This window comes from Ceratotherium simum, chromosome 36 (genome assembly GCF_057802395.1).
Source record: "Ceratotherium simum simum isolate JZ-2026a chromosome 36, ASM5780239v1, whole genome shotgun sequence".
Taxonomy (NCBI): Eukaryota; Metazoa; Chordata; class Mammalia; order Perissodactyla; family Rhinocerotidae; genus Ceratotherium; species Ceratotherium simum.
The window spans coordinates 1369502-1394930 of NC_141935.1; the positions used below are offsets into that span (position 1 = coordinate 1369502).

The 25429-nt window shown below is 55.3% G+C and overlaps 2 protein-coding genes across 11 annotated transcripts; both read right to left on the bottom strand.

Annotated features, from left to right (window-relative positions):
- Nucleotides 1–49: 49 nt before the first annotated feature.
- On the bottom strand, nt 50–9835 carry ELF3 (E74 like ETS transcription factor 3). 7 transcript variants are annotated; one of them, XM_087424286.1, is made up of 9 exons: nt 4687–4814; nt 4141–4311; nt 3582–3803; nt 3266–3361; nt 2971–3090; nt 2713–2802; nt 2440–2556; nt 1451–1646; nt 50–827 (listed from the first exon to the last, which is right to left on the bottom strand). In XM_087424286.1, the coding sequence occupies exons 2-9, from the start codon at nt 4301–4303 to the stop codon at nt 713–715; spliced, it is 1119 nt and encodes a 372-aa protein (XP_087280412.1). In that variant the 5' UTR covers nt 4304–4311; nt 4687–4814; the 3' UTR covers nt 50–712. The 7 variants fall into 7 exon arrangements, with proteins under 7 accessions (XP_087280412.1, XP_087280411.1, XP_087280409.1 ...); XM_087424285.1 differs by having other exon boundaries at nt 3266–3364; nt 4687–4812; XM_087424283.1 differs by lacking the exon at nt 4687–4814 and adding an exon at nt 9695–9835 and having other exon boundaries at nt 2440–2802.
- RNPEP (arginyl aminopeptidase) lies at nt 8157–24929 on the bottom strand. 4 transcript variants are annotated; one of them, XM_004438954.3, is made up of 11 exons: nt 24465–24929; nt 21072–21212; nt 20612–20760; nt 16111–16227; nt 15180–15415; nt 13247–13360; nt 12226–12338; nt 11980–12088; nt 10660–10884; nt 9695–9837; nt 8157–8702 (listed from the first exon to the last, which is right to left on the bottom strand). In XM_004438954.3, the coding sequence occupies exons 1-11, from the start codon at nt 24912–24914 to the stop codon at nt 8544–8546; spliced, it is 1956 nt and encodes a 651-aa protein (XP_004439011.1). In that variant the 5' UTR covers nt 24915–24929; the 3' UTR covers nt 8157–8543. The 4 variants fall into 4 exon arrangements, with proteins under 4 accessions (XP_004439011.1, XP_087280405.1, XP_087280407.1 ...); XM_087424279.1 differs by lacking the exon at nt 16111–16227; XM_087424280.1 differs by lacking the exons at nt 8157–8702; nt 9695–9837 and adding an exon at nt 9864–10327.
- Nucleotides 24930–25429: the final 500 nt, after the last annotated feature.

Sequence of the window (25429 nt, forward strand, 5' to 3'; positions counted from 1 at the left end):
GACCTTCTCCCATCCAGAGGCCCAAATCTCAGTGCACAGGTAGCTGAGACAGGGTTAGAAAAAGCCCAGATGGCACTTTATTGGAGGTCTCTGCCTCCATTCCCAGAGAAAGGAGCCAGGAGCCCAGCCTGAGGGTCCTAGCATCACCCCGCCCCTCACTGGCCCAGCAAGAGCCTCAAACAGTCGGTCTGGCCACCAGCGCTCAGTGGGAGAGGAGTGGGGAGGGAAATGTCTTAGAAAAAATAGATCTCTATGTACATCTGACGTATTTATAGCACATAAATTAGGGAGTGCGCTGACCCCCGCCTGCGGAGTCCAAGCACTGAGTAGGGGGCGGGAGCCAGTCCAGAGAGGGCGTGGGGCCTGTCCTGCCCCTCTTGCGGCGCCCCTGCAGCCTCCCCGGCCTCCTTGGCTCAGTCCAGGCGTCTGCAGGAGGAAGGTGCCCGCAGCGGAGTCTGGGTTGGGCCTGAGAGGAGCTGCATTCAGCATGTAGTCAGCAAAGTCCTTCAAACGCAGGGCTTGTAATTCCACGAGGAGGGCAGAGAGGACAGGCCACAGGCCCCAATCCAGACGACGGCTGTCAGTGTCCCAGAGCCTCGTCTCCTCTCCTCAGTGCAGCGGCGAGCGTGCCCGACAGCGGAGGCCCGGGGTCCTCCCTGGAGGGGCTTCAGGCTTCGAGTCCTTGCGTGCGGTTCCGGCTCTGGTGGGACCCTCAGTTCCTACTCGCGACGACCTCTTCCTCCTTCCAGCCACTGGAGTTCTTGCCAAACTTGTAGACGAGCCGCCGGCCGTCCACGCGCTCCAGGATCTCCCGCTTGTAGTAGTACCTGGGGGGAAGGGCGGTCAGAGGCACTCAGGCAGGGGGCGCCCTGGACACCACCTTTCCAAGGCCAGTTTCCTCAGGTGACCCGGCCCCACTGGGCTCCAGCCCGGCTAACCCGAGCCTGACCCACTTTCGGAATCTTCCCTCTTCTTCCCAGCCCTGGGGAGGAGCTGTCTGGCTCCACCACGCACCGCGGCCTAGACGTGGGTCCAGAGGACCTGGTTCTGCCCTTGCTCCTTCATGTCTGTGGCTGGCTGTGCCCTGTGGTTTTCACAAGACCACGTGACTTTAGGGCTGGGAGAGACCTTCACAGGGATCCAGTTCACCCTTGTTGTGTGTACGTAGGGAGAAACTGAGGCCCAGAGACAAGCAACTTAACACTCCCCCACGGGAGAAGCTGGCCTCGGGGTGGCCTCCGCTGATGCTCCTCCCACTCCCTTAGCACAGGCCGCAGACCACACAGAGACGCAGGTGGTAGAGAAGGTGACTCGTGCACCACGGCCAGCCTCCGTGCTCTCTGTCTCATTTAACCCAGGCTGGTGCCCTCGCGCCGCCAGCCTCAGAACCGGAGGAGGCGGCAGGCAGGTCAGAGGGAGGCTGTGGTCCCCGGGCCCGGCGCCGGCTCACCTCATGGCCCTGCTCAGCTTCTCGTAAGTCATGCTGCTGTTCCTCTTCTTCTGGCCCCACAGCTGGGCCACGGCCTCGGAGCGCAGGAACTTGAAGACGCCCTCTCGCCGGTTCTCCCACTTCATGAGGCCCTCGTTGAGCTCCGGGTGGATGAGGATGTCCCGGATAAACTCCCACAGGTGGGTGCCTCTGGGGGCTGCAGGGCCACTTCCATCAGCCAGCGGTCCCGGGTCCCCCCCCAACCAGGGCCAGCTGCCCTCCCGTCCCAGCACTCTGCCCGCTCATGGCCGCGTGCTGGAATGGCTGCGTCCCTCCTCGCCTGCCCGCTGGACGGGAGCTCCAAGAGGATGGGATCTCACACAATACCGATGTTTTACTGGCTCAAATAGTGATCGAATGTCAGGCTGGGATATGAGAGCGCCTGAGACGCACCGCCGCCTCGAGGAGCTCCCGGTTTCGCGGGGGCCACGGTGAAAAAGCAAACACCCCAGCGGGTGGGGAGAACTTGGCAAGCACAGGACCACAGAGTGCACCCCAGCCTAGGGGACAGCGTCCTGGAGAAAATACTCCCTGACATGAGAAGGAAGCAGCCAGACCGTGTGTGCGGGGGACTGCGTGTGCGGAAGCATGTTGGGGCTCTCGCTCAGGGGTCTGCAGTGGCTGGCGCACGCCCCAGGTCCAAGGCCCACGGCCCAAGGCTCTCTGGGCCCCAGCACCCACCAGCTGCCTCCTCCCACCACTGAGGCTGTCCCGGTGGGCAGGATGCGGGCAAGTGTGGAGAGCTGGATGGGGTGGCAGGACACCTGGACTCAGCCCTGTGGGCCTTCCCACAGGAGCCTCAATTTCCCCTCGGTGGTGACCAGCACCACCCAGCCCTGGCCCGGGCACAGCCGTGAGAAAGAAGGAGGAGCCGTGGAAAGCCAGCCAGCACAGGAGAAGGAGCCCTGCAGGCCGAGGCCCTCCCACGCCCTGCCCGGGCGGGAGCTCACCGTGCTTGCTCTTCTTCCCCTCCAGACACTCCCGGGAGTCCTTGCTCAGCTTTCGGGGCCGGCCCCGTTTCCGCTTCCCGTGCTTAGGATCCCCCTTCTTATAGTCAGGAAAGGGGTCTAGGGAGGGAGGTGGGAGGTCAGGAGAGGGAGGGGTGGGGGCACGAGAGGGCAGCCCCTCCACAGGAAAGCCCTGCAGGAGAGCGGGACGAGGGGAAGGGCCGGCCAGGGCACCGCCCAAGGGGACACTCCTGGGGACCAGAGCTCCCCACTCACCGCTGGAGAAGAGCTTGCTGTCAGTGGGATCCAGGTCCACGTCACTTCCACCGGAGTCTGAGGAGTGGGAGCTCTGAGAAGCTCCTGTCCCTAGGGGAGGCAGGGTCAGTGTGAGTCCCTCTCCAGCCACTACCCTCTGTTGGAGGCACTGCCTGCCCGGCTGGCTCCTGTTCCTCCCAGAAAGCCTGGGTTCTACTGCTAGGAGCCGAGGGCTCGGGGGCATTTAGGGGAAAGGGAGGCTATGACGGAGGCGCTCACCTGTGGTGGAGACGTCAGAGCTGCCCGGGGAGGGGGCTCCTGCCCCACAGCTGCCCGGGTAGTAGGGGCTGGCCTGTGGGCAGTCATCTAGCATCTCCTGGCGGAAGGGGCTCCCCTGGTCTGAAAGAGGAGGTGAGAGTTCAGACAGGGGTCGGAGGACGGCAGGGACAGGTAAGGCTACCCAGAGGTGTGATGACCTGCTGGTTTTTCCGGCTGGGGGCACAGAAGTCTGGGGAGGGAGGGGTGGAGACAGGACAGGACAGGCTGGGAAAGGAGCGAGAAAACGGGTTCTCACCGAAGGGGCCGGGGTCTCCCAGGGTCTCCTGGAAGGTCGTGCTGTCCTTCTCCAGCAGCTCAATGATCCAGCTGAGCTCGTCAGGAAAGCTGGAGGCTGCTGAGAAGGAGGGAAGGAGGGTCAGAGCCCAGGCCAGTGTCCCACCCTCACCCCTCTGGGGCTCTCTCCCTGGCTGTGTCCACAAGCCTGGGACTCCAGGTCCTTTCCACGGCCATGCTGACCTCGGCTGGGGATATGGGCCGACCCCTAGAGTAGCCTCCCTGACCGCGAAGGAGACGGCAGAAGGCATATCTCCCCTCCAGTGCCCTGGACTCACTGAGGTCCCACAGCTGGGAATAGAGCTGGTCCCCCAGAGGTCCAAAGACCAGACGCAGCTCCTCGGGGGCGCAGCTGCAGAGCGTGGCCCCGTCCATGTCGCACCGCGAGAAGTCGATGGAGCTCGCGTCGTACTTGTTCTTCTCCACCTGGTAGCTGATCCAATCGAGAACCTGGGCCTTTGACCACAACTGCGGCTGCTCCCCCGACCAGCTGGCCTTCTCTACAAGGGGCCAGGACAGCGACGGGTCAGCTCGGGCCACCGGTAGACCCTCTCAGCCCCCTTCTGGCGCCCAGTTGGGATTCTGTGTGCGTCCCACCTCACCTCTCAGAGAAGCCCCCCAGGTGTAGGGGCAGGAGGTGGTAGTCTCAACACCTCACCCAGCCCATCCAGCCTCCACACCCCCGACACCTCTGCCTCTAACAGGTCACCCCAGCCCCTGGCCCTGAATTTGCTCGGGAGGCCCTCCTCCCTGGCCGATCCCCCATTTACCTAATGGGCTCTTAGATAGATGTCTCCCCCTTCCCAAAACACCCCATCCCACCCTGCTGGGACCCACCTGTGGCCTCCAGTGGCATCTGGGGGCTGCTCAGGGTCAGCACCAGGTCATCGGCCCCAAAGGTGGACGTGGGGGGCACAGAGGCCAGCGCGGGGTCCTCTGAGCTGTACATGGTGCTGAAGTAGTTGCTGAAAACGTTGCTGATCTCACAGGTGGCGGCCATGGGGCGACCTGGGGAGACGGTGAGGCTGGTGAGGGCCAGGGCCTCCCCCTCCAGCCATCCTGCTCTAGCCAAGCCCAGAGCAGGAGCAGCCCCAAGGGCGCGAAGGTCGACATCTACTCAGACACCTTCTCTCCAGGACCGCAGAGCCGGTGGGGGGGGGGGGCATGAGGCCGACTGCTGGGCTCCCTCCTCAGCCCACCGGGCCCTTGGGCGAGCCGGGCAGTCATGGTCACTCTGTCCTCCCAGGGACACTCCCACTGCCCTACACTCCTCCCAGGGACTGTACACCGGAGCCGCTGCGGCCAGGTTAGAGCTACAAGTCCACTGGACCCCTCCCTGACTTCCCAAGGCCCAGGCTGGGAAGGTGGCAGGTGGCGGCCTACCAGGGTGGCGGGTGCGGGTGTGGCAGGAAGGCAGGGGGGATTAAGGGACAGCAGGCAGGCGAGAAATCCACGAGGCAAAGAGTTCCTCCAGGTAGCGCTGGGGCACCGGGCCCGTCCCCACCACCCTAAATACAGGCAGCCAGAGCGCCTCCCAGGCTGGGCCTTTATAGCACGGCCCGCGTCACCTGAGCCGGCGGCTCATTGGACGAGGGGATTTCCTGGCCTTTAGAATGGGCTCCTGGCCCCAGGTGATTTGCATATTTTGTGCCACTTGGCCGGGATCCGAGCAGGCGGTGCTGGGAAATCAGGCCCGGCTGGTTTAATGATTGTCAGAGTCTGTCACCCCGCACCCTCTGGGGTTGGGCACAGGGCACTGGCCTGGGCAGGCGGCAGGAGAGTCTCTAGGGTGGGCATCTGTACTTTCGGCCACCCTCTGGCTCAGGAAATTCCTCGAGGGGGCCAGGCCAGGGATGGGCTGGAGAGGGGAGGGGCGGGCGGGGCCCTGAACTGCTGGCGGAACTGGGTCACCAAGGCTGCTAGACCCCAACCGTCTGGAGATCCGAGGCCAAGGGGCCTAGTAGGGAGAGAAGATCCGGAGGTGTGGGGATTTTTCCCACCACGCCCAGGATTCAGGCAGGAAGGCTTTCTCGACAGGACAACATTCACGGGCTACTGGGAGGGGCGGCCCACCAGCCTAGCCCAGGGCCCCAGGGTCCCCACTGCAGGGCCCACTTGCTGGTATTCACTTTGTGGGCAAAGTCTTGCATATTCTTTGCCTGCTGGGACCCCATCAGCCTCAGGGTTGCTGCAGCCATTTCTGGAGAGACGTGGCTCCGCCTAAAGTACTTCCCTGGCCCCTGACGGGCCCTCTCTGCCCCTGGCTGCTGGAGGTGCCAGAATCCACATGCATAAGTTTATCCTCATCTGGTCTCCCACCTTATCTCTGCTCATCCGCCCGGCTTACTAGTACTGACCTGCTACCCTCTAGTGGTCAGAGAAGAAAAGGGAAGGCTTAATATGAATTCACTGTTGACCAGGCACTTTCAACATTGTCTCCATTTAATCCTCACAAAGACCCTGTAAGGAATGTGTGGTTCTCCCCCACTGTATAGACAGGAAAATTGCTGCTAGGAGGGGCTGAATGACCCACCCAGGCCACACAGAGCTGGTTAAGTGGTGGGGCTGAGATTTAAACCCACCCACTGGAGCTCTTTCCTTCCACCAGGGTCTCCTGGCTTCAGGGTCCCCCAGTTGGCTCCATGGCCAGAGCCCTTGCGCTCCCCATGGGCAGTGAGTCCTTCATGTCTGTGGTCTTCTCTCCGAACTCAGCCCAAAGCACCAGGTCCCAGATTGACCTCGCTGGAGACCCTGCGTAAGGCAGCACAGGGTGGTGGGGAGGCAGGAGACCCTCCACTATGTGGTCTTGGGGGAGATGTGTGAGTCCCCTATCTGTAAAAACAGCTTGTTTGGACTTAATAATCCCTAAGATCTCTTCCAGACCTAGTGTCTTCTGTACCTAAGACATCAGATCTGCGTTTCTCCTTCCTCGCCTCTTTCTGGGTGGTCCGTGGCCAAGCTCAGCCTCGGATGGTGCAGTGGTTTCTCAAACAGAAGGTGACCCCACCGCCAGAGCCACCTGCTTCTTCAACTCTGTAGCCCGAGGACTAAGAAGTTCATCTCAGGGAGTCAGCTTCTCATCCTCCTTGTCTCTGAATCTGCTGGTGCCCAAGAGAAGGGGTTAAGGTCCAGAGCCCCCTCCACTGGGCCAGGGGTGGCAGAGAGCCCGGTTGGCCCTTCAGGGGGCCTCCCCCAAGGAGCCTGAGGCGGGCACACCCTCTGCCCAGTCCTCACCCTGGAATGTGGGAGAACCGGCTTCAGCCCTGGGACTGCTCACATGCTCCCTGGCCCCGGAGAACACCCGAGGCTGAGGCTCTGGGGGGCGGGGATGAGAAGGGAGTGGAGGAACAATGAGAAAGGATAGCAGCTCCCTTGCCTTCACAGGGCTTCACAGGAGGAACGGGGCTGAGATCAGGAGTTCCTATAGGCTGGCACCTACCTCCTTCAGCAGAAGGACGCATTACTGCCTTCAATAGCTCTGGAGTGAGTGATGGTAGAGAAGCTAGGTGGGAGAGACTGAGCTTTGAGGTCAGTGCCTTGGATGGGGGGGAAAGGTTCCATAATAGTGGTCAGAGGATTAGAGGAGCTGTGCAGCAGGGCCTTCCTAATACCCTGCCGAGAGCAACAGCCCATTGACCGTCCCCACAGAGCTAGCCCAGACAGTGCACAGCCTCATCTTCGGGGTGGGGGATGGCAAGAGCATGGCCTCCCAGCCCATAAAAGGACAGGCACACCCAGCAGGACTTTGTCGGGTGGAAAGGTGGTGAGCAGGGCAGGCAACACTACCCAGGACCCCTGCACCACGAGACGTGAGGACTCACAAGGTCGTGGAGTCAGGGCGGCGCTCAAAGGAAGCGCTCCGGCCTTTGCCTCCACGGTGACCGGCACTATTCCTGGGCTCAGGGATGCTGTGGGTCTTTGTACAGAACAAGGAAAGTCAGCCCCTGGGTGTGAGCGGGGAAGGCATCTGGATGGCCCTAAAATAGTCCTCACCGATGACTAGGAACAGCCCCAAAAGAACTACGGAAACGGCTTGCTATCAAAATGCCAGGGCCCAGAGGGACTCTGAATCCTGGCCTCCAAAGCCCTCTCCTGAGCCCCGAAGCGCTCGCTCTGCTGGTGACGCTGGGCGTGCCAGGACCAAGCCGTCACCCACTGCCCCTGGCACCACTATGCCCGGCTTCTGCTGAGACTGAGAGCGAATCCATCTACAGGGCTCCACTCTCTGTGCAGGGAAGGGAGGAGGCCCGTCCTGGGAACCTCGAGGCCAAGGGCAGAGCCATGTGGAGCCTGGTCCAGGAGGACCCTGTGTTTAGGAAAGGTGACTTCAATACATTTAATAAATACTTCTTTGCAACCCTCCCCTCATCCTACACCCCAAACCTAAGTTGCTAACTGCTTAGATCCCACGTTGAAACCAGGAAATCAGAACTTAGTGCCAAGTCCTGAACAGACTCTATTACCACATCATTAAAACAGTTGTCCAGGGTCAGAGGCGAGGCCCCAGGGATGGTGAGAAGGACAGAGAAAGGACACTAAAATGCACATTTGGTTTAAACGATGGAGAAGATGAGCAGGAATGAGGCTGCAGATGGAGAAGTTAGCTGCCTCCATACGGAACTGGAACATGGTTCATTTGTACCTTTCTCCTGCATCAGCCATGCTACAGCCATGCTGCCCTGTATTTTTTCATAAGCCTGTGTGGGACCCCTCCTTTGGCCTGGGAGTTCCCTAAGGACAGGGAGACACTCATCCTCTGCGTCTCCCCCAGTGACCTCTCAGAACACCTGCCCACAGAGGGGACACCTGGAGAAGAAATTTCACAGTCACTCAATCCATAACTCCAACTCAAATACTTTTCACTTAAAGATATTTATTAAAATAAAGATTAAGCCTGAAAAAAGTATTATCAGAATGCAGCCCTTTGCATAGTACTTCCAGAATCAGCAAAAAAAGAAAAATAAAAGAAATCCCCTCTCTCTTCCCCGGACCGCAGCAGGAACAAGGAGAGGACTGGTGGCAGCTGCATAGCCAGCGGCCCACACCAGGGAGAGCCACGGAAGGTCCCGGTCTCGGGACCCAGAGGCCAGAGAAGCGCCTGCCAGGGCAGAGGCCCACAGGTCACGGACATCAAGCCCAGAGAACAGATTATCCCAGGGACGCAGACTTTGGGAGGCTAACTGGAGAGCCAGAATGGGGGCACAATTACTCTGAAAGCCTGTAGCCGTGCGTGCGAGCCTCTAACTGTCCTTGGGCTCCACGATCTGCTGGACGTAGCTGACAACATTGCTGTGGAGCTGGGAGGCGGTGGCCGCAAATGTCTCCTTGGCGAGGGCCCGGGCCCCCTCACTGCCACCCATCATGGCGTGGTACAGCGGCAGGGTGTACTTCTGCTTCCCCTGCAGGAGACACATGTGCACGCAGCCTCAGCGGCCTGCGGCGGGTCTGTGCTGCCCCCCGTCCCAGGACCGTCTAACCGCAGTCAGGTCAGGTCCAAAAGGACTGTGGTGGCAGCGCTGGGATCAGGGGCTTCCCAGACACGTGTGCTCTTGCTCTGGCGTCTTCCTGGGGCCAAAGATCCATGCAGACAGATCTCAGCATTCACCTTGACCCACGAGAGCAAAGGATGTCTACCCTCAACCACACAATAGGGACCCAAACCTTCAGAAAGCCGTGAGTGGTCAGCCACCCAGTTAGCATGGGGAGCAAGGGCTGCAGCACATAAAACTGAGGGCTGCCTACGCTCCCACGGCAGCCACGCCAAAGAAAAGCCACAGGGCAAAGGTACATCAGCCTGAGACAGGAACATCGAAGTCTCTGAAATCCAGAGGCTTGGAGAAGCCTTCAGAGGCTCAGGGTACTGCAGCAGTCTGCAGCTCCACCGCGCACAGATGGGGGAATCTGGGCACTGTGTCCAGCCCTGCTCCTCCTACTCCGGGGTCTGAGGATGGGCAGCCTAAGGGCCACTGGCCCTGCCCCACAGGGCAATTCTCACAGGTGCCCTAGGATCCGGTAGCGTCTGAGCCTCCCGAGTCACAGGCTTCCCCAGGGAGCAGGACCTACCTTCTCAGCCTCACACATCCTTCCGATCCTTGGGCCCCTTTCCCCAGGACCAGCCCCGCTGATGCATTACCCTTCTTCCCAGCTTGGGGTTAGCTGTTTTCCCTCAGGCCTCACCAGCTGGTCTGCAAAGAGCTCCCTGAGTCTCCAAGCAGAGGCCCCACCAGCCACACTTAGAAGAAGACCGCTTAGAGGATCCTCCGAGGTCCTTTACCCTGCCCCTGCTCTGTTCCAGAGAAGGCGGTCGAGGAGGCTCTGCCACAGGACAGGGCTAGTCTGGCCCAGCGGCCCACTGTGTGCCTCAGGGGCACGAGTAGGTGGGGTCACCCACCTGGCTCTGCAGGAATTCCTTCACTTTCCAGAAATCCTCCTGGTGGTCGTTCTTAAGGACGATCTGGCCCCATCGCAGCCGCAGCTCTGCGTTCAGCGACTTGGAGATCTTTGGGTATGTCTCTCCAAGTTTCTTCACATTCCCTGGAGACAAGAAATGGGTCATCGATGATTCTGCCAGCAGAGCTGTGGAGCCCCACCCTCGGATACCTCTCGTCTGCCTGTAGCTCTCCCCAGGCCCTGGGAACAACCTTAGGGGTGCCGACCACTCGCTGTAGCTCTCATGGCCCATTCACAATCCCAGCCAGTAATGCACTCCTCCCACATTTACCTTAATTTCTAAGGCTCTTCCCTTAGCCTTCAACCTTCCCTTAACATTATTACAGATGTTCTGCAATCATCCTATTTTCCTGCCCTGATTGAAGCATGTGTACCCCCTAAAATATCCTGCCCCACTTTTTCTCCTACTCCCAACCTGCTAAAGGTCATCCCAGCTTTAACCTTTTTTCTGAATAACACTCCTGCTGGATATCGTTTCTGGCTGAGCAGCAACAAAGCATCAGTGGTTCAGAGCTTCAGCTGATGGGTCCAAATCCCAGCCCCACCACGGACTGGCCATGGGACCTGCCATTACCTGGGATTACAGTCACAGCACCGACTTAGCAGAGCAGTGATGAGGATTAAACAACTTCAGAGATGTGAAGGGTTTAGAAGAATCACCTGCTCACCCCGAGGACGCGATGAACATTAGGCTTTCTTATTCTGTTCCCCAGGACACCTGTGTGTACAACCTGCCTCCTTCTGTGGGCTCCTTCTGTCCACCTGCCACCCGTTCCCTCACACCTGGAAGTCCCCGGGGCAGGCCCACAGCGGCTTTTTCTGAGTCTCCTCCAGCCTCTGATAGAAAGCTCTGTGCATAAGGAACCCGGATCTACCACGTTGACGAAAGAACCCCCTTTTTCTTACCGGGAGGGAGAGGGGATTTCTGCAGGATCTTATCTAGGAAGTACACCAGCTGGTAGGTCTTCCAGGTAGAGATGGCCACAGCTTCAATGGCCTTCATGTCCAGCTCCTCAGCCATCCACAGCTGGGCCAGCTCTTCGGCAGGCTTCATGAGTGAGTCCCCAGGGGAGAGATCGGGGAGGTAGGGGGGCCAGCCAGGGGTATTCAGCCATTGATCAAACTCAAAGCCTGTTTGGTAGGAGGAGACAAGACGCCGTCAGGATCCTCTGGCAGTGCCACGGTCAATGTGCCCGAGCAACCCCCAGAGACCTCAGGCTCCTGTCTGCCTCTCTCCATCCAAGCTCTTCCTCCATATTTAACACCCTGTCCCACACAGGCACCTGCTCCAGCAGGGTAATGATACCTAGAGACTGTCACAGTTAGACTGGACTGCCCTCTTTTCTGCCGTGAAAGTGTTTTTTGCTCCACATTAACACTGTGCTGTCAGAACCAGCGGAGGGATGCTTTCCTAGCTTCGTTCAAGTTCATGTCCTCCCCAGATGACCACACAGCACAGTGCTGAAGCTCCTGGGCTCCCATCCCAGCTCTGCCATTAGCCAGTTGGGATGCCAGGGGCATGCACTTCACATCTCTGCACCTCAGTTTTACCTGTAGAATGGGGGTGAGGCCCTGCCTGGGTTGGCAGTTGTGGGGATCATAAACAAACACACATGAGGAGTTCAGCACGCTGCCTGGTGCATCCTGAGCACTCAGTAATTATTAACTACTATCAGTTCAGAGCCTCATGACCTTGAAGTGCAGCCTCCAAGCGGGCGGTGTGTGCTACAGGGTCTGACCAGTCCCTGCCGTGGATGCCGTGGATGCCGTGACTCAGCTCACACAGCATGAGGTGGGTGTGTCTAATGGGCTGTCCCGTCCATGACGGACGCTCTCCACTCTCTCTCAGGAAGCAGTGTCTCCCGAGCCAAAATCAGGGCAGCCACCGGGAGCTTCCTTCACTCCAAAGCCGTACGAGGCAACTCCATACTCTTACGGCTGCTGCCACTGTCTTGGCCTGTGCGCTTCAGCTGGGGCAGCAGAGTGAAAGGTCTCATCATGTGTGTCCAGGCGTGAGGAAGGAGACCAGGTGGAAGGAAACGAGGCCAAGATGAGCTGAGAAGTGGCTGCTGCAGAACAAAGCCCAGGACCCTGGCTTGCTCCCCAAAGTGCCAGTGTTAGGTGACCTTGATTCCCTGTTCTCCCGCCCAACCTGGTCTTCACAAATGTAAATTAGAGAGAATTCTTGCTATCTCCTAGAAGCCTGTGGGCAGGTTCCTTGCTCACCTGGAATGGAATCCACCTTCCTTTCCTTCAGCTCAGGGAAATATTCCAAGAAGAATTCCAGAAAGTCCTCAGCTACGATACTTTGGAATTTAAATTCATTGACATAGGCCTGTGAGGAGGGAAGGACTTTCAGGTACTTGGGGTCCCGTGTGGGGACCCCCGTTTCTCAGGGCCTCCACCCTCCGACACGGCCCAGCTGCTTTCCCTGCCCGTCCTCCTGCCCACCCATCTCCAAGCTGACGATACCTTGAGAAAGTTGTCAAACTGTTCCTGGTCACCCACCAAGTGGGCCAGGTAGGAGACGAAGCAGAAACCTTTCTCATAGGGGGTCTCGTTGTAGGTGTCATCCGGGTCAACACCTGGGGGCAGACAGCACTTGACACTGGTGACCCTCCCCATCCTGGTTCTGCTCGGGCTCCACGGCCAGAGGAGAACGGGAGAGAGCAGAGCTCAGCCTCCCCACGGACGGCCAGGCCAGAGGTGTTTCCACACCCATCCCAGCTTCTCCGGGGCCCTTCAAGGGAGACCCTAAACGACCATTAACTGTGGCCTTAATAAGAAGACACAGACACCGGCCTCCCAGGGGATTTGCCAAATTTCCTTACTCCTGAAGTGCTCTGCCCAGGTAGGTCCCATCAACTCTTAGGATTGAGCCCAGGGCTCTGTGCCCCTTCCAGCCCTGGTGGCCACCTACACTCGGCCTCCCCTCCCAGAACAACAGGTTGTTTCTATGAATGTTCTAGGCTAAAATAAACTGATTATCAGTCTACAAGAAGTTCATTTTCATAGTCAGTGGCATCAAGGAACATAAGCATCAATTGCACAAAAAGGTTTTAGGTTAGTCACATGTGAACTAAAGAAAAATGTTAGCAAACAAACACACTCGACCTTGGACAAGTCACTTAACTTGTTTGGTGCTCAGTCACATCCTCTGTAAAATAAGGCTAATCTGCTCTACAAAACCCACAGGTCTGACTGGATGACAGAAAAGAAGTGGCAAAGAGCCTCGCAAAGGGACATGGACCTGTACGAAGGCAAAGCGACAAGGAAGGCATTAGGAACTGCACAGAGCTGGACAGAACTCCTCTTGGGCTGGAACACTTGGGTCCACTCTGCTCAGAGGCCAGGGAATGGCCGCCAGGAGCTTGGAGGGCTCCTCCCCCTGAGGAGAGTAGCCCAGGTGTGCGCTGATCAACACGGAGCTCGGCTAGGCTATCGTGGGGCTCCAAGCTCATTAGGGGAGGGGTGTAGACAGAGAGCCTCGGACCTGGTTCAATCTTCACGCGGAGCTTGTTGAGCGGGTTTTCCTCGCCGGTGATGTCCATGTGCTGCCGAAGCAGAGCTCGCCCAGTGGCAGCTTCCAGGCAGGTGTAAGCAGCCCCTGCGGCAGAAAGAAACCACAGGCCCCAAGAAAGCTTGTCGCCACCTCCCTGTACATTTCCTGACAGGACAGGCCGTGCTGCCCCCTCGCGGCCACAAGAAGAACAATGCCAGACACCTGAAGCTTACTACTGTCATCCCCTTGGGGACACAACAGAGACCCAGACTCTGAAGTCCCAGCCCCCATTGTTCCGGGCTGTGAGGCCCTTGTCTGGCTCAGGTGTCAGGTTCTGCCCTACGTGAGGACTGGGGGTCACACCTTTTCCTCTGACAGTTGCCTCCCCTAGCCATGTATTTCTATTTTTAGAGACAGTAATGTGATCTTCTATGAAAACAGAGTATCTTCATCTAACTGTTCCACTCACAAGAGAAACTGTCACCCACAATTTTTCCAGGGCTCACCAAGTGTCCTCCTGGCTCTAAAGGGACTGGGAATGGTGGAGGGGAGGGAACTGGGTCTGAACCAGCAGCTCTGCCACCTGCCAGATGTTCTAACTCTGCACACCTGACTTACCCTCCCCCAGCCTCCTTCTCCGCCTGCACAGTGAGGGGACAACACAGCCTGCAGGACTCTTAGTGGCTGCTCAGAACATTCACAACTAGGCTCACAGGCTCCTGCTCTACGTACTCTGGATGATAGTGTAAACCTGGACAAACTTGCTGGGAGGCAATGGACAATGTGAGCTAAAAACCCTTTAAAATGTTTAGATCCAAAAATTATGTTTCTAGGAATTTAGCCTTATTGAAATCATCTGAGATATGTATTAATATTCATATGTCAAGATGTTTGTCAAAATACTATTTCACTGGAAAACTGGAAACAACCTATTAACAACTGGAGATTGGATAAATTATGAAACATCAATACTATGTTCTATGCACATCAATACTGTGTAGCTGTAGAAGAAAATTCAATGACCTGGGAGAATGTTTAACTTTATTAACGGAAAAAAAGGCAGCTGGAAAACAATGTGTGGTCTGATGATTCACACATGCACAGAAAGATGTCTGAGAGGATATACACTGATTATCTCTGAACAGTGAGATTATGGATAATTTTTTGTGTGCTTTCTGTATTCACCAAAATAGATTTTGATCAGACAAATAAAAAAATAACAAGTGTTATATTTTTAAAAGCACCTGATACACCGTGGGTTTTCAATAACGAGAGTGTTGAGAGAGTATTTTGAAAGCACACCTGGGCTTGATTCGAGGTTCTGCCCTCACCTGCTAGGTGGCATGGGCACACTTCTTCACCCTCTGAATCACTGTGAACTCACATATGAAATGGAAATAATAATAATATCTATTTCATAGGGCTACTGTGAAATTGTCAAATGATGAATTTTTTGTCGAGTGCCTACTACACAGCTGGTGTGTAGGTGTGAAGGTAATGGGTATAATGACCTCATGATTCATGCATGAAATCAACTAGCTATCTGGGTGGACAACCCCGGGCAACTCTCCCCCAGAGTCTGTGCCCGGCTGGAGGGAGAACAGAGCACTAAGTGTGGCTTCTGCTTAGATGAGGGGGTCCTTCACTGCCAGGTCACCTTGGAGTTCAGTCGGTCAACAGGTATTTCCTGAGACCCCTCCCCACCGCCACGACAGATTCAGTGACCTTCGTGAACTGGGATCATTTACTTAAAAAGAACAACAGTCTAGAGTTGGCCTTTCACTGGAGCTTTCTGCAAGACTACCACCCCCCTTCATGCCCACTTGTATCCCGAAACCCCAAAGGAGACCACAGTGGCGTCACAGGCTTAGGAATGGGGGGCAGGGTCCCCTGGAGAAGGACAGGCCCCTGAGAGCTGGCTTACCAAAGAGGGCACTGGAGATCCTCCTCTGGGCATACATGGTGAAGCCTTCATTGAGCCAGAACTCCCCCCAGTTGGCATTGGTGACCAGGTTCCCAAACCAACTGTGGGAGATCTCATGGATGATGACATCAGCCAAGGAGCGGTCCCCCGCTAGCAGGCAGGGGGTGACGAAGGTCAGACAAGGGTTCTCCATTCCTCCAAATGGAAAGGATGGTGGCATGAAGAGCACGTCATACCTGCCAAGAAGGCAGGAGGTCATGGAAACACTGCCCAGTGCAGGCTCTGCCTCCCTTCCCAGCCATGACTCCCCCAGCCTCCTTCCGGCCTGAGAGATGCTGCCACTAAACTGGCAGTGTACAAGCCCAGGCCCAGAGCTGAGAGTGATGCCCAGGCTCCTCGCTCTTCTGCCAAGTAGCCCCTTGCTCACTGGGACTTCCCTCCCCCGGGTGACGTTTGCTTTCACGGAAGCAGCTCGTCAAAACCTTCTGCGCCTGTCCTCCTTCCAAGCAGGGTGTAGGCACCTTTTCAGCTCTATCACTGAGCTCAATGGTGGCCCACTTGGGGTCACAAAGACCTAATAGAGCCTTTCATCTAAGGAGTCTAAAGTCTGAAGACATCAAAGGGAAAAATGGAGCATGGGGCTGCTTCCAGGAAAGATGAGTCAGCAAAGGTCCCCTGTGGTGGTTCCCCATCTCCAAACTCAGCAACTGCGAGGTATGTTTCCATCACTCCAAGAACCCACCCTCCCACGGTTCCCTCCTCTGCAACAGAGAATGAGGCCTGGCTTATCCCTTCCTCCTCCTCCTCCTCGTCTCCCTGCCCTCCCTCACTTCCAGGGCTGGGCACAGGACGAGAAGCAGCATCAGAAGGGGGACAGCGGGAAAGCAGGGACTCCGTTGAACAAGACATCCGAGTCAGGGTGATACCACACCTTCCCCAAACATAGGGCCCAAAGAGTTTCTCTCCTGTCGCCAGAAATTCTTCTATTACCCCGTCGTATTCCTCCTTGGCAGCCTCAATCAGGCAGGGCTCGGCCCACACCCGGCTCCTGGAGATAAGGGTGCAGAAAACAGAGTGGTGTTTAGGGACCATCGTGGTGACCCGATCCTGAAAGCCCCTGGGGAAACGTGGCAGCCACAGACAGGAGACGCAAGATCAGATCACCTGCACAGACCCCAGAGACTGCTCACCACTTCTGAGACATTGGAACCCAAGATAGCCCCGGGGAGGCGGCAGCTGCCTCCTGCAGGCAACGGGCTCAGACCCACAGCGCTACAATTTTATGACTCCACACAGAAGGCGATCTGCGAAAAGTCATTCAGGCTCTCTGAACTCAGTTTCCTCACCTGTAAAATGAGTGGTGAGGATGCCGCCAGACAGCACCTCAAGCACCTTATACAGTAGCTTACAGAGCAAAGGTCAGTCTCCTTCTCCTCCCTTCCAGGAGAGATTCTCATGATAGAATCTTGGGAATTGAAAGAAACTTTGGAGATAAACCTATTAATGTTAACAGAAAAGTGTTCACTGTCTCAGGTGCAGTAACGGTGTGTGGTTATGAGGGAGAGTGTCTATTCTTAGCAGAAGCATCCTGATCTACTTGCTTTTAAACAGTCGAGCAAAACCAAAAGCAAACCTACACGTAAATAAGATTAATATGACAAAATCGATGGGCATACAGGTGTTCAATGCATCATCTTTTCAATTTTCTGAATGAAACTTTCATAATAAAAAGATGGAGAAACAGAGGTGAAAAAGGGGTAAAAATTAAGCAGATCCAGCCCAGCAGAGATCAAGGCTGCGAGGGGCGTGACCGGCCTGAGGCGTTCACTGAACTCCAGGATAGGGAGACCCTGGAATCCAAGGATCCTATAGCGAGGGCTGCGCCCTGGCCACGAGCCCCCAATGCTCCACGGAGCTGCCCTGCCACATGGACATGCTGAATCGACAGATAGACAGCAAAGTGGTGGTTTCGAGGCCAGGATGAGGGGAGGCTTCCTTCCTGCCCTGCAGGGCCTAAGGAACTGCTCCAGGAGGAAAAGGGACAGGGTCACCAGCCCAGGCGCTGCCCAAGTAGCAGCAGCAAAGGCCTTACCGCAGAAACCGCCCATGCAGGTGAGACTGCCGAGTCTGGGCCTTCCTGAGTGAGCAAGCCTTCACTCTCAGCTCGAGTGGGGTGGGCGGGAGGGGCCCACGAGGCTCAGGTCACACAGCTGCTCCTGCAGAGCCGTGGAGTGTTTTAAGCCAACAAGTGATATTATCAGGTTGAGTCCTGAGAGAGATCACTCTGGCTGCTGTACACAGAAAATACGTTAACCTACAAAAGTGAGCAAGCTTCTGCCGGAGGGAAGAGTGGATCCAGGACAGAGCCCAGGGCCACCATACTCGAGGGGCTGGGCAGAGAAGAGCCCACAAAGGATACCAGAACCAGGACAGTCATGTCACGGAAGCCAGAGGAGGGTCAACAGAGGCCGATGATGAAGAGCAGAATGCTAAGACGACGGCCAAAAAGTACCCCGTGTGTGGTCCACGGTGAGGCCAACGGCCTCTCTCATGACAAGGAGTGTCAACGCGTGACAGGGTGTATATGCACCCCACTCTGTAAGAAACGTGGCCAGAAAGGAAGGAGAGGGTGCCAGAGCGGCTGTGGAGTCAGTGGGTCTGGGGTTTGAGTTCGTTTTCCACTTTGTTTTAGAGCCACGAGAGACTGGAACACGGTTGAGGTTGAAGGCGGGGGGCTGCAGATTTGAAGAGAGGGGTAAGTGAGGAAGCAAAGCCCAGAGGACATGGGGAGGGCCTGAGTCAATGGCCTGGGAGAAGAGACTGGCTTGAGACAGAAGGAAGGACCCCTCGTCAGGGTTTGGAGGGAAGAGGGAAGGATGAGAGCAGAGGACGACGACTTTGTACGTGGAGGACAGGAGGCTGACGTTATCCTACCTGACAGACTAAATAATGTCCATGAGTGAGGAGCCGAGGTCACCTGCCTGGAGGGACACAGACAGACAAACACAGGGCAGCTGAGCGACACTGAAAGCACAGCTGCAGCTGGAGACGACACTCGTCAGTTTCCCTGAAAACTACCCAAACACCCATTTCAACGTTGCTATAATTCCAACTTTTCACCAAGAAACCAGCAATGCGTAGTGGTACCAGTGCAGTTTCGTTCTTTTCTCCATCTCTCGAGCACTGCACAGAAGAGGAGGAAGAGAGTTGTAGGACCCAGAGTGGGTGTCACAGCAGCAGGACACACACAGCAAGGCGGCCTGGGGTGTTGGGAAGAGGTGATCAACACACACCTGGGCCAGGGAGAGAAGCTGGGCCAGAGAGCCGACTGCCCAGGAGGGAAGGCACGGCTTGAAGAAGGGAGGCCTCCGTGAGCTGGAGGGGCAGAAAATGCGGGAGTGAGGCCACCAGAGGGCTGGGAGGTTGGCAGGGTGGGGTCAGAGAATGAATGAGGCCAGGGTGTTGGAGATTTCTGACTCGGTACAGTTCACAACGATGTCTGAGGCTAGCCCTAGGCTGTCGAGTGTGGCTGGGCATGTGGGAGGCTGAGTCGGGTGGAGAGGGCTCCCTGAGTAGAAAAGGTCGAGAAACCTGTGGCCACCCTCAACCCTGGGTGTTAGATGGGTCACCACATGGAGAAAAGAGTCACCAAAGATAATGCGACAGGGCACCAGGCTGAGAAAGGACCACAGCACAGGAGTCAAGTCTTCAAGGAATTACTCTGTGAACTGCTCCATCCCCAGCTTGGGTATCATAATTCACAACAGCCTTCCACCCATGGCACCTCAGCTTGCTACAGACAGAAAGTTAAGGCCAAGCTGGACCAGGGACATCCAGGAGACTTCCACTAGCACACAGATTTCTGTCAAAGAAACCAGGATGCTCTCAGGCAGGCCGGAATCTCACCACCAGGCTCCTGGTGCACAGAGCACTGGATTTGCAATAGAAATACCTGAGTGTGAATGCCAGTTCTGCCAAACACGTGACTCTGCACAAGCCATTTCACCACAGCCTCGGTGTGCTTAAAGGCGAAATGCAGACAACAGGATCTCCCTCACTGGGTCTGTAAAGGATTAGAAGACTACACATAAAAGGGATTACTGGGAGATACCCATTACTCTTGATTTTCCTCCTGGGTGACAGGGACTGCGACTGGAGGTATTTGCCAGAGACCCTCTCATTTGACAAACCCCCACAAGACCCTAGGATGTGACCCACGAGGCCAGGACTGTCCACCTGAGAGGGGAAGGAACACACCATCATCACTGGGAAAATGGATTCTGTCACCTGGATTGATGTACCGTGCTGTCATTTTATTACAGACGGTTCAGAACACTCCTCATTCTCCAGTGTATTCAGAACCTACTGTTCTCTCTTTCCCACTCACAGCACACACTCTCACTAAGCGACTTAGTCAACTCTCTATAATGACGTTCTTTACTTTTCTATTCTCCTGTCAACTGCAAAGTGGACATTGCTTTGGTTATCTGCTATCCTCTCCAGCAGGAAGATGGTGGTCCGTAAAAGGAGGCACTGGGCTTTCAGAACTGGTCTTGTTTGAAGTGTGTGTGCTAGAAGCAGATGCCAACGGGATCCCAGCCACTCCCTCTAACCCTGAGGAACCTGGCAGTGCTACCGAGCCCAGTTACGAGGTCTGAGGCTGGTAACCAGTCTTGTCAAGGACACCACTGCCTCCAGGAACTGAGCGCAAGGCCAGAGATAAAGAACACAGCAGAGCCAGGAAAAGCGTCACAGTGTCACTGCCCAACCTTTGATCCTCTTACACTGGAATTAAGCTATCCTGGCAGACCACATGATAGCCAGGAAGAACTTATACTCCTGGTTAAACTTTTTTTCTCAGGAAACCTTACAAAATCTTTATTTATCTGCACTAAACCCAACAACTCACTTCATGGAGGTCTCTCTGTCACCATAGGTTCAGGTTTATACATCTGGAGCAGACAAAAAAGGAGCTTCCCCTTTCCTTTCTAGAGTGAAACAATGAGATCAAAGTCATATATTTCCAGGAATTAAGTGCTTGAGAAAATGGAGAGATTTGGTAAAAAGATAAAAAAGCAAATATAGTTGCTAGAAGGGAATTTAGAACTTAAAGATAATAAATAAAGATCAATCTTCTACAATTGCTGCCTAAGCTCCACTTTCACTCTGCAAGGTGGCCTAGGACTGATGATCGAATTCCTGAAAGCAGGACTAGAACTGGAGCGAGGGGGTGGGGGGTGCTCGAGGGTAGCGACCGGAAAGAGCATTGACTTCAGCTGTACTCATGCGGCCAGCACGCGGCTCTGCGGCAGAAAGGCTCTAGATGCAGAGAGGGTCCAAGATTGCCCCAAGGACCCCAGCAGGTCCACCAGTCAGAGACCTCCTGGCTCGGAGGTCAATCCAACCTTGCCTGCGGGGTCTCTGTCTCCTACCTGGGTCCAACTTCAGCAGAAACCAGATCTCCGATGGCCAAAGCTATCAGATAGGAGGGGATGGGGTGACTCATCTGGAAGAAGAACTTATTTGGACCTCTCTTCTCCCAGGCATTAGCACTCATCACAGCTGTGAAGCCATCCGGGACCTGCCAACAGAGACAGCTCAGGAGACCCCTGGGGAGAGGCTCCCTTTGATCAGCCTGAAGAGCAGCACGACCAGCAACCTGTACGGTGGGATCACGACCTGCAGTCCAGCTGGGGAAGCACAAAGGTTTCAAGAAACTAAATTTGTGCTAAACTGATGGGATTTAGCATGAATAAAATTTCTGTAGGTGGAGGAAGTTTTCAGAAGTACCACTGGAGTGATGTTGTCATTTACCAACTGAAACGCGACCTGACAGATCTGAAATTATATTTTCAATCCCAGGGCAGGTATACTTAACTTTAGCCCCCTTACCTCAATAAGAGCTGAATATTTAAATTTCACTGCAGGAGTATCGAAGCAAGGGAAGAAGGCCCGGTTTAGGACAGCCTGACCCTGGGTATAGAGAAAGGGCTTCTTCTTTCCTGCTGTCTGCTCAGGAGCCAACCAGCAAACCTAAAAGAACAGAACATTTCAGAAGTGATACCCCCAACAGGAGCTTAGTCCAGCCAGAGAAAAGGAGTTGTCTGGCAGGAAGAATTTTAGGTTATCCTTAAATCTTTCTGCCGGCCAGTTTGGCTCTGACTGGGAAGTTCTCTCCTACTGTGTATTTAATCCAACCTGGGATCCATGCCAAGGTATGGCGTCCACTTCACAGGGTGGAGACTCCACAATGGGTCCATTCCTCACTGAACCCCATGGGTTGCCTCAAGAATTCCAGACCCAGCCTCTGACCCTGTCATCCTGTCTTCCTCCTCCGTGTCCTTCTCCCTGTAGTAGTTTCTCATCAAAAAACAAAAACAGAAGCAGCTGTATGTGAACTTGTGATAACTATCACCCACCCGGGAGGAGTCCATGATTAATAAGTGTTCTCCATTCCTAGAATTTACCCTTTCAGAATAAACGTATTTTACATTATAGGCACTGGCTATGATTCTAATTTGTTTTCTGTTAGTCCTGCACCAAGGGCAAATCTGAATGATTATTACAAACCCAATTTTTGCCAACAGCAAAAAGAAATTCACTTATAACAGATATAACTGTGGGGGAAGGGAGTATGTCTGCACCAAATGCCGTTTGGAATTTAGAGAAGGATTGGATGATTCCAGGAAGGTTTCACAGGGTAAGAAAAGTTTCCGGTTGGGCCTTCAAAAGCAGGGAGGACTTAGCTGGCTGGAAAGAAGGGCGAGGACCTTCTCAAGGATGTGGACAGCAACCTGAGGAAAGGCCTAGAAGGAGGCAGGCTCTGGGAAGTGGTGCTGGCTTTCACATACAGAGGTGGGAGGCACACCTGGGCAGGTGTAATGAAGGGCTTTGCACACAGAGGTAGTTGAGGACCTATTTTTAAGAGGCATAAGGAAGCTACATTGGGATGTTGGGTTTTTCTTTGCTTGAGTGTTTGTTTGTGTGTGTGTGTGTGAAAAATTTAGTGAGTCTCCTTCTGAAGAGTACAGTACAGATGGGGCGGGGGGGAGAGTAATTCACAGTGGAGAAACCGGACAAGCACTACTCAGCCAGGTGATCAAGGCCAACAGCAACAGTCATATGTCATGTTGACACTATGTACCCTCAAGATAATGGAAGAAAAAAATCGCACTTTGCCTCTGTGAACTTCCACTCAATTTTTCTGTGAAACTAAAACTGCTGTAAAAAATAAAGCCTACTTAAAAAAAACCCCATAACCTCAACCTAATCATGAGAAAAACATCAAAACAAATTGCAACAGAGGGGCATCGGACTCCTCAAAACTGTCAAGGTCATCAAAAACATGGAAAGTCTGAGAAACTGTCACAGCCAAGAGGAGCCGAAGGACACATGCAAGCTAACTACACTGTGGTATTCTGGATGGGATCCCGGAACAGAAAAGGACACTAAGTAAAATCTAAGGAAATCTGAGAAAACTATGAACTTTAGTTAATAATAATGTATCAATACTGGTTCATTAATTGTAACAAGTGTATCAATACTGGTTCATTAATTGTAACAAATGTATCATACTTGTAAAATGCTAATAACAGGAGAAACAGTGTGTTTGTGGAGAAGTGTATGGTAACTCTACACGCTATGTCCTCAATTTTTCTATCTAAACTGTTTTATAAAAAATAAATCCTATTAATGAAAAAAATGTAATGAATTGACAATAAGAGCTAACACAGAGCTCTCACTAGGTACCAGGGCAGTGTATTAGGCACGGAGATAAAGACAATTCATGTAGCTTCTGTCAAGCACAGAGACTAGCGCCTGGCATATCTTAATAAACATTGGCCATCATCCTCTCTACCATAATTCCTTATGCATCATCTTTGCTTTTTTTTTTTTTTAATTTTAATTTTTTTTCCCCCCCAAAGCCCCAGTAGATAGTTGTATGTCTTAGTTGCACAGTCTTCTAGTTGCTGTATGTGGGGGTCGGCCTCATCGTGGCCGGAGAAGCGGTGCGTCGGTGCGCGCCCGGGTCCGAACCCCGGCCGCCAGCAGCGGAGCGCGCGCACTTAACCGCTAAGCCACGGGGCCGGCCCTTTTTTTTTTTTTAACGACGTGAGGAGAGTGAAGGAGCCTGGCAGTACATACACTAGAGAGTCTGAAGTCAGGGAGAGGCTATTACCCACGGCGAGTAGGGTGAGAGCTCTCACTGGGATGGTGGCAATGAGAAGAAGGAATAAATACAACGGCCATTAATGTGGACCTTCACAGCGCAAAGCATGGATCTCTGCCATTATGTCTTAAGTGAAAGCTAGTTAGTTTTGATATTTAATTTGAGGTGCCACTTTCAGTAGGCAAATTCAGGAAGGGCTTAATTTTTCCAGTTATCTTGTTTAATTCCTAGTTCCTGCCAAAAACCAGGAACCAGAATACAGCAGAGCAACTGAACACACACCCAGCGGTTATGTCACCCCTAGGGGGCGCTGGGATTTTCCTTCCTTTAGAGGTCAGTTCCCATTGCTTCGGACTTTCATTTTTTAAACAAGCTCCATCATAAGGTTCATTTATTCCCAGAATGGTGAACGATGGAAACAGAACTGCCCTTTGAGCCAGTTCTAAGAGCAAACCAGGAACTACTAGCCAGAAAAGCAAACTTTCAATTGTGGGCACACAGCGCCTGTGAAACTGGTCCCCACCCTGTCTGGCAAATGACCAGCAATACACTCTAAAGACCCTCCACCAAGGACTTCCTGACTCGCAGCGACAGGCCACATAACCTTCATCTTCTTATTTCCAATATCTGTTCCCCCCCAAACTTAAGATTTAAGAGTCAATCAACAGCGAGAAGGCCAGGTTACTCTAAAACCTAGTACACCCTAATTCCAGTTCCCACTCTCACTCAAATTCACCTGTTAATCTAGTCCTGGACTTCACGGAGGAAACAACAGCAATCATCTGGGTTCTGAGTCGTTTCACCCTGTGGCACCGGAAGGGCTCGCAGAACCAAGTCTGAGCCAGCATCGTGCTGACTCACCAGCACAGTCCGGGCCCCGTAAAGCAGAAGTCAACCGGCTGATCAGAGGACCGAGGCCCAGGGCCCCGCGACATCACATTCAACGTGTGAGCCGTTCATTATCCGGAGACCCTCCCTCCGGCAGAAGGGGACACTGGAAGGGACGAGGGACGATCCAGACCCGCCACACCGCCAGGAAGGAGGGGCGCGAGCCCCCGGGAGCTGCGCGGACGCCCCCTACCACTCCTGCCCTCCCCGGGTCCCCTCGTGCTCACCCCGGGCCCCTCGCGCACGCGGTAGGTGAGCTGCAGCCACACGTGCTGGCCGGACCAGCTGGGCCCCAGGAGGTCCACGCACAGCGCCTGGCCGTAGCGCGCAAACGGACGTGTGTAAAAGGGCACAGGCTGGCCGGGCGGCCCGTCCAGGCGGCCCGGGCCCAGCCACTTCGGCTCCAGCTTCAGCACCGCCGCCGTGACCTGGAGGCTCGGGTGCGAGTCGAGCCGCAGCTCGGAAGAGCCCTCGGGCTCCAGGCAGCGCAGCGCCAGCACCGCTGTGCCGCTCAGCCCGCGGGCCCCCGGCGGACCCAGCTCGGCCCGCAGGTCCAGATGCAGGTGCAGCAGCTCGAAGGTCCGGAAGCTGGACGCCGAGGCCACGTCCGCCGCCCGCGCCGAGTGCAGGGGTCTCCGGCCACCGCCACCGCCGCCCGAAAGCCCGCCGCTCGCCATGGTCCGCCGCGGCGATGTGCACGCGCGGGGAAGCCCCGACCCGGAGCGCGCCCCGAGGACCACGCCCCGCCGTGGAGGCCCCTCCCCCAGGGAGACCCGCTGCAGGCCCCGCCCCTCGTGCACACCACGCCCCGTCTCGCAGACCCCGCCCCCAGGGGGGGCCGGCTGCAGGCCCCGCCCCACCGCGCGGACCCCCGCTCCCAAGGAGACCCGCGCAGGGCCCGCCCCACCGCAGGCCCCGCCCCTCTCCCATGCCCCACCCTTGCCTCCCTCTTCCTGCAGGTGCCTCAGAACTCGGACAAGAGGACAGTGGGATAATTTGGTCCACACTTGCCCAATGGTCCGAGGGGCTCACCTTCCCTGCTGGCGTTTCCTGTGTCCTCATCTTCCCGGCCGGCCGCAGGATGTGTGCACTGGCCCCTGGATTGGAAGGGTCTGGGTTCCAGTTCTCCCCCAAGAAAGGCGAATCTTTCTGAGCCTCTCTCTGCACCTGTAAAATAGGACCAATAATATGT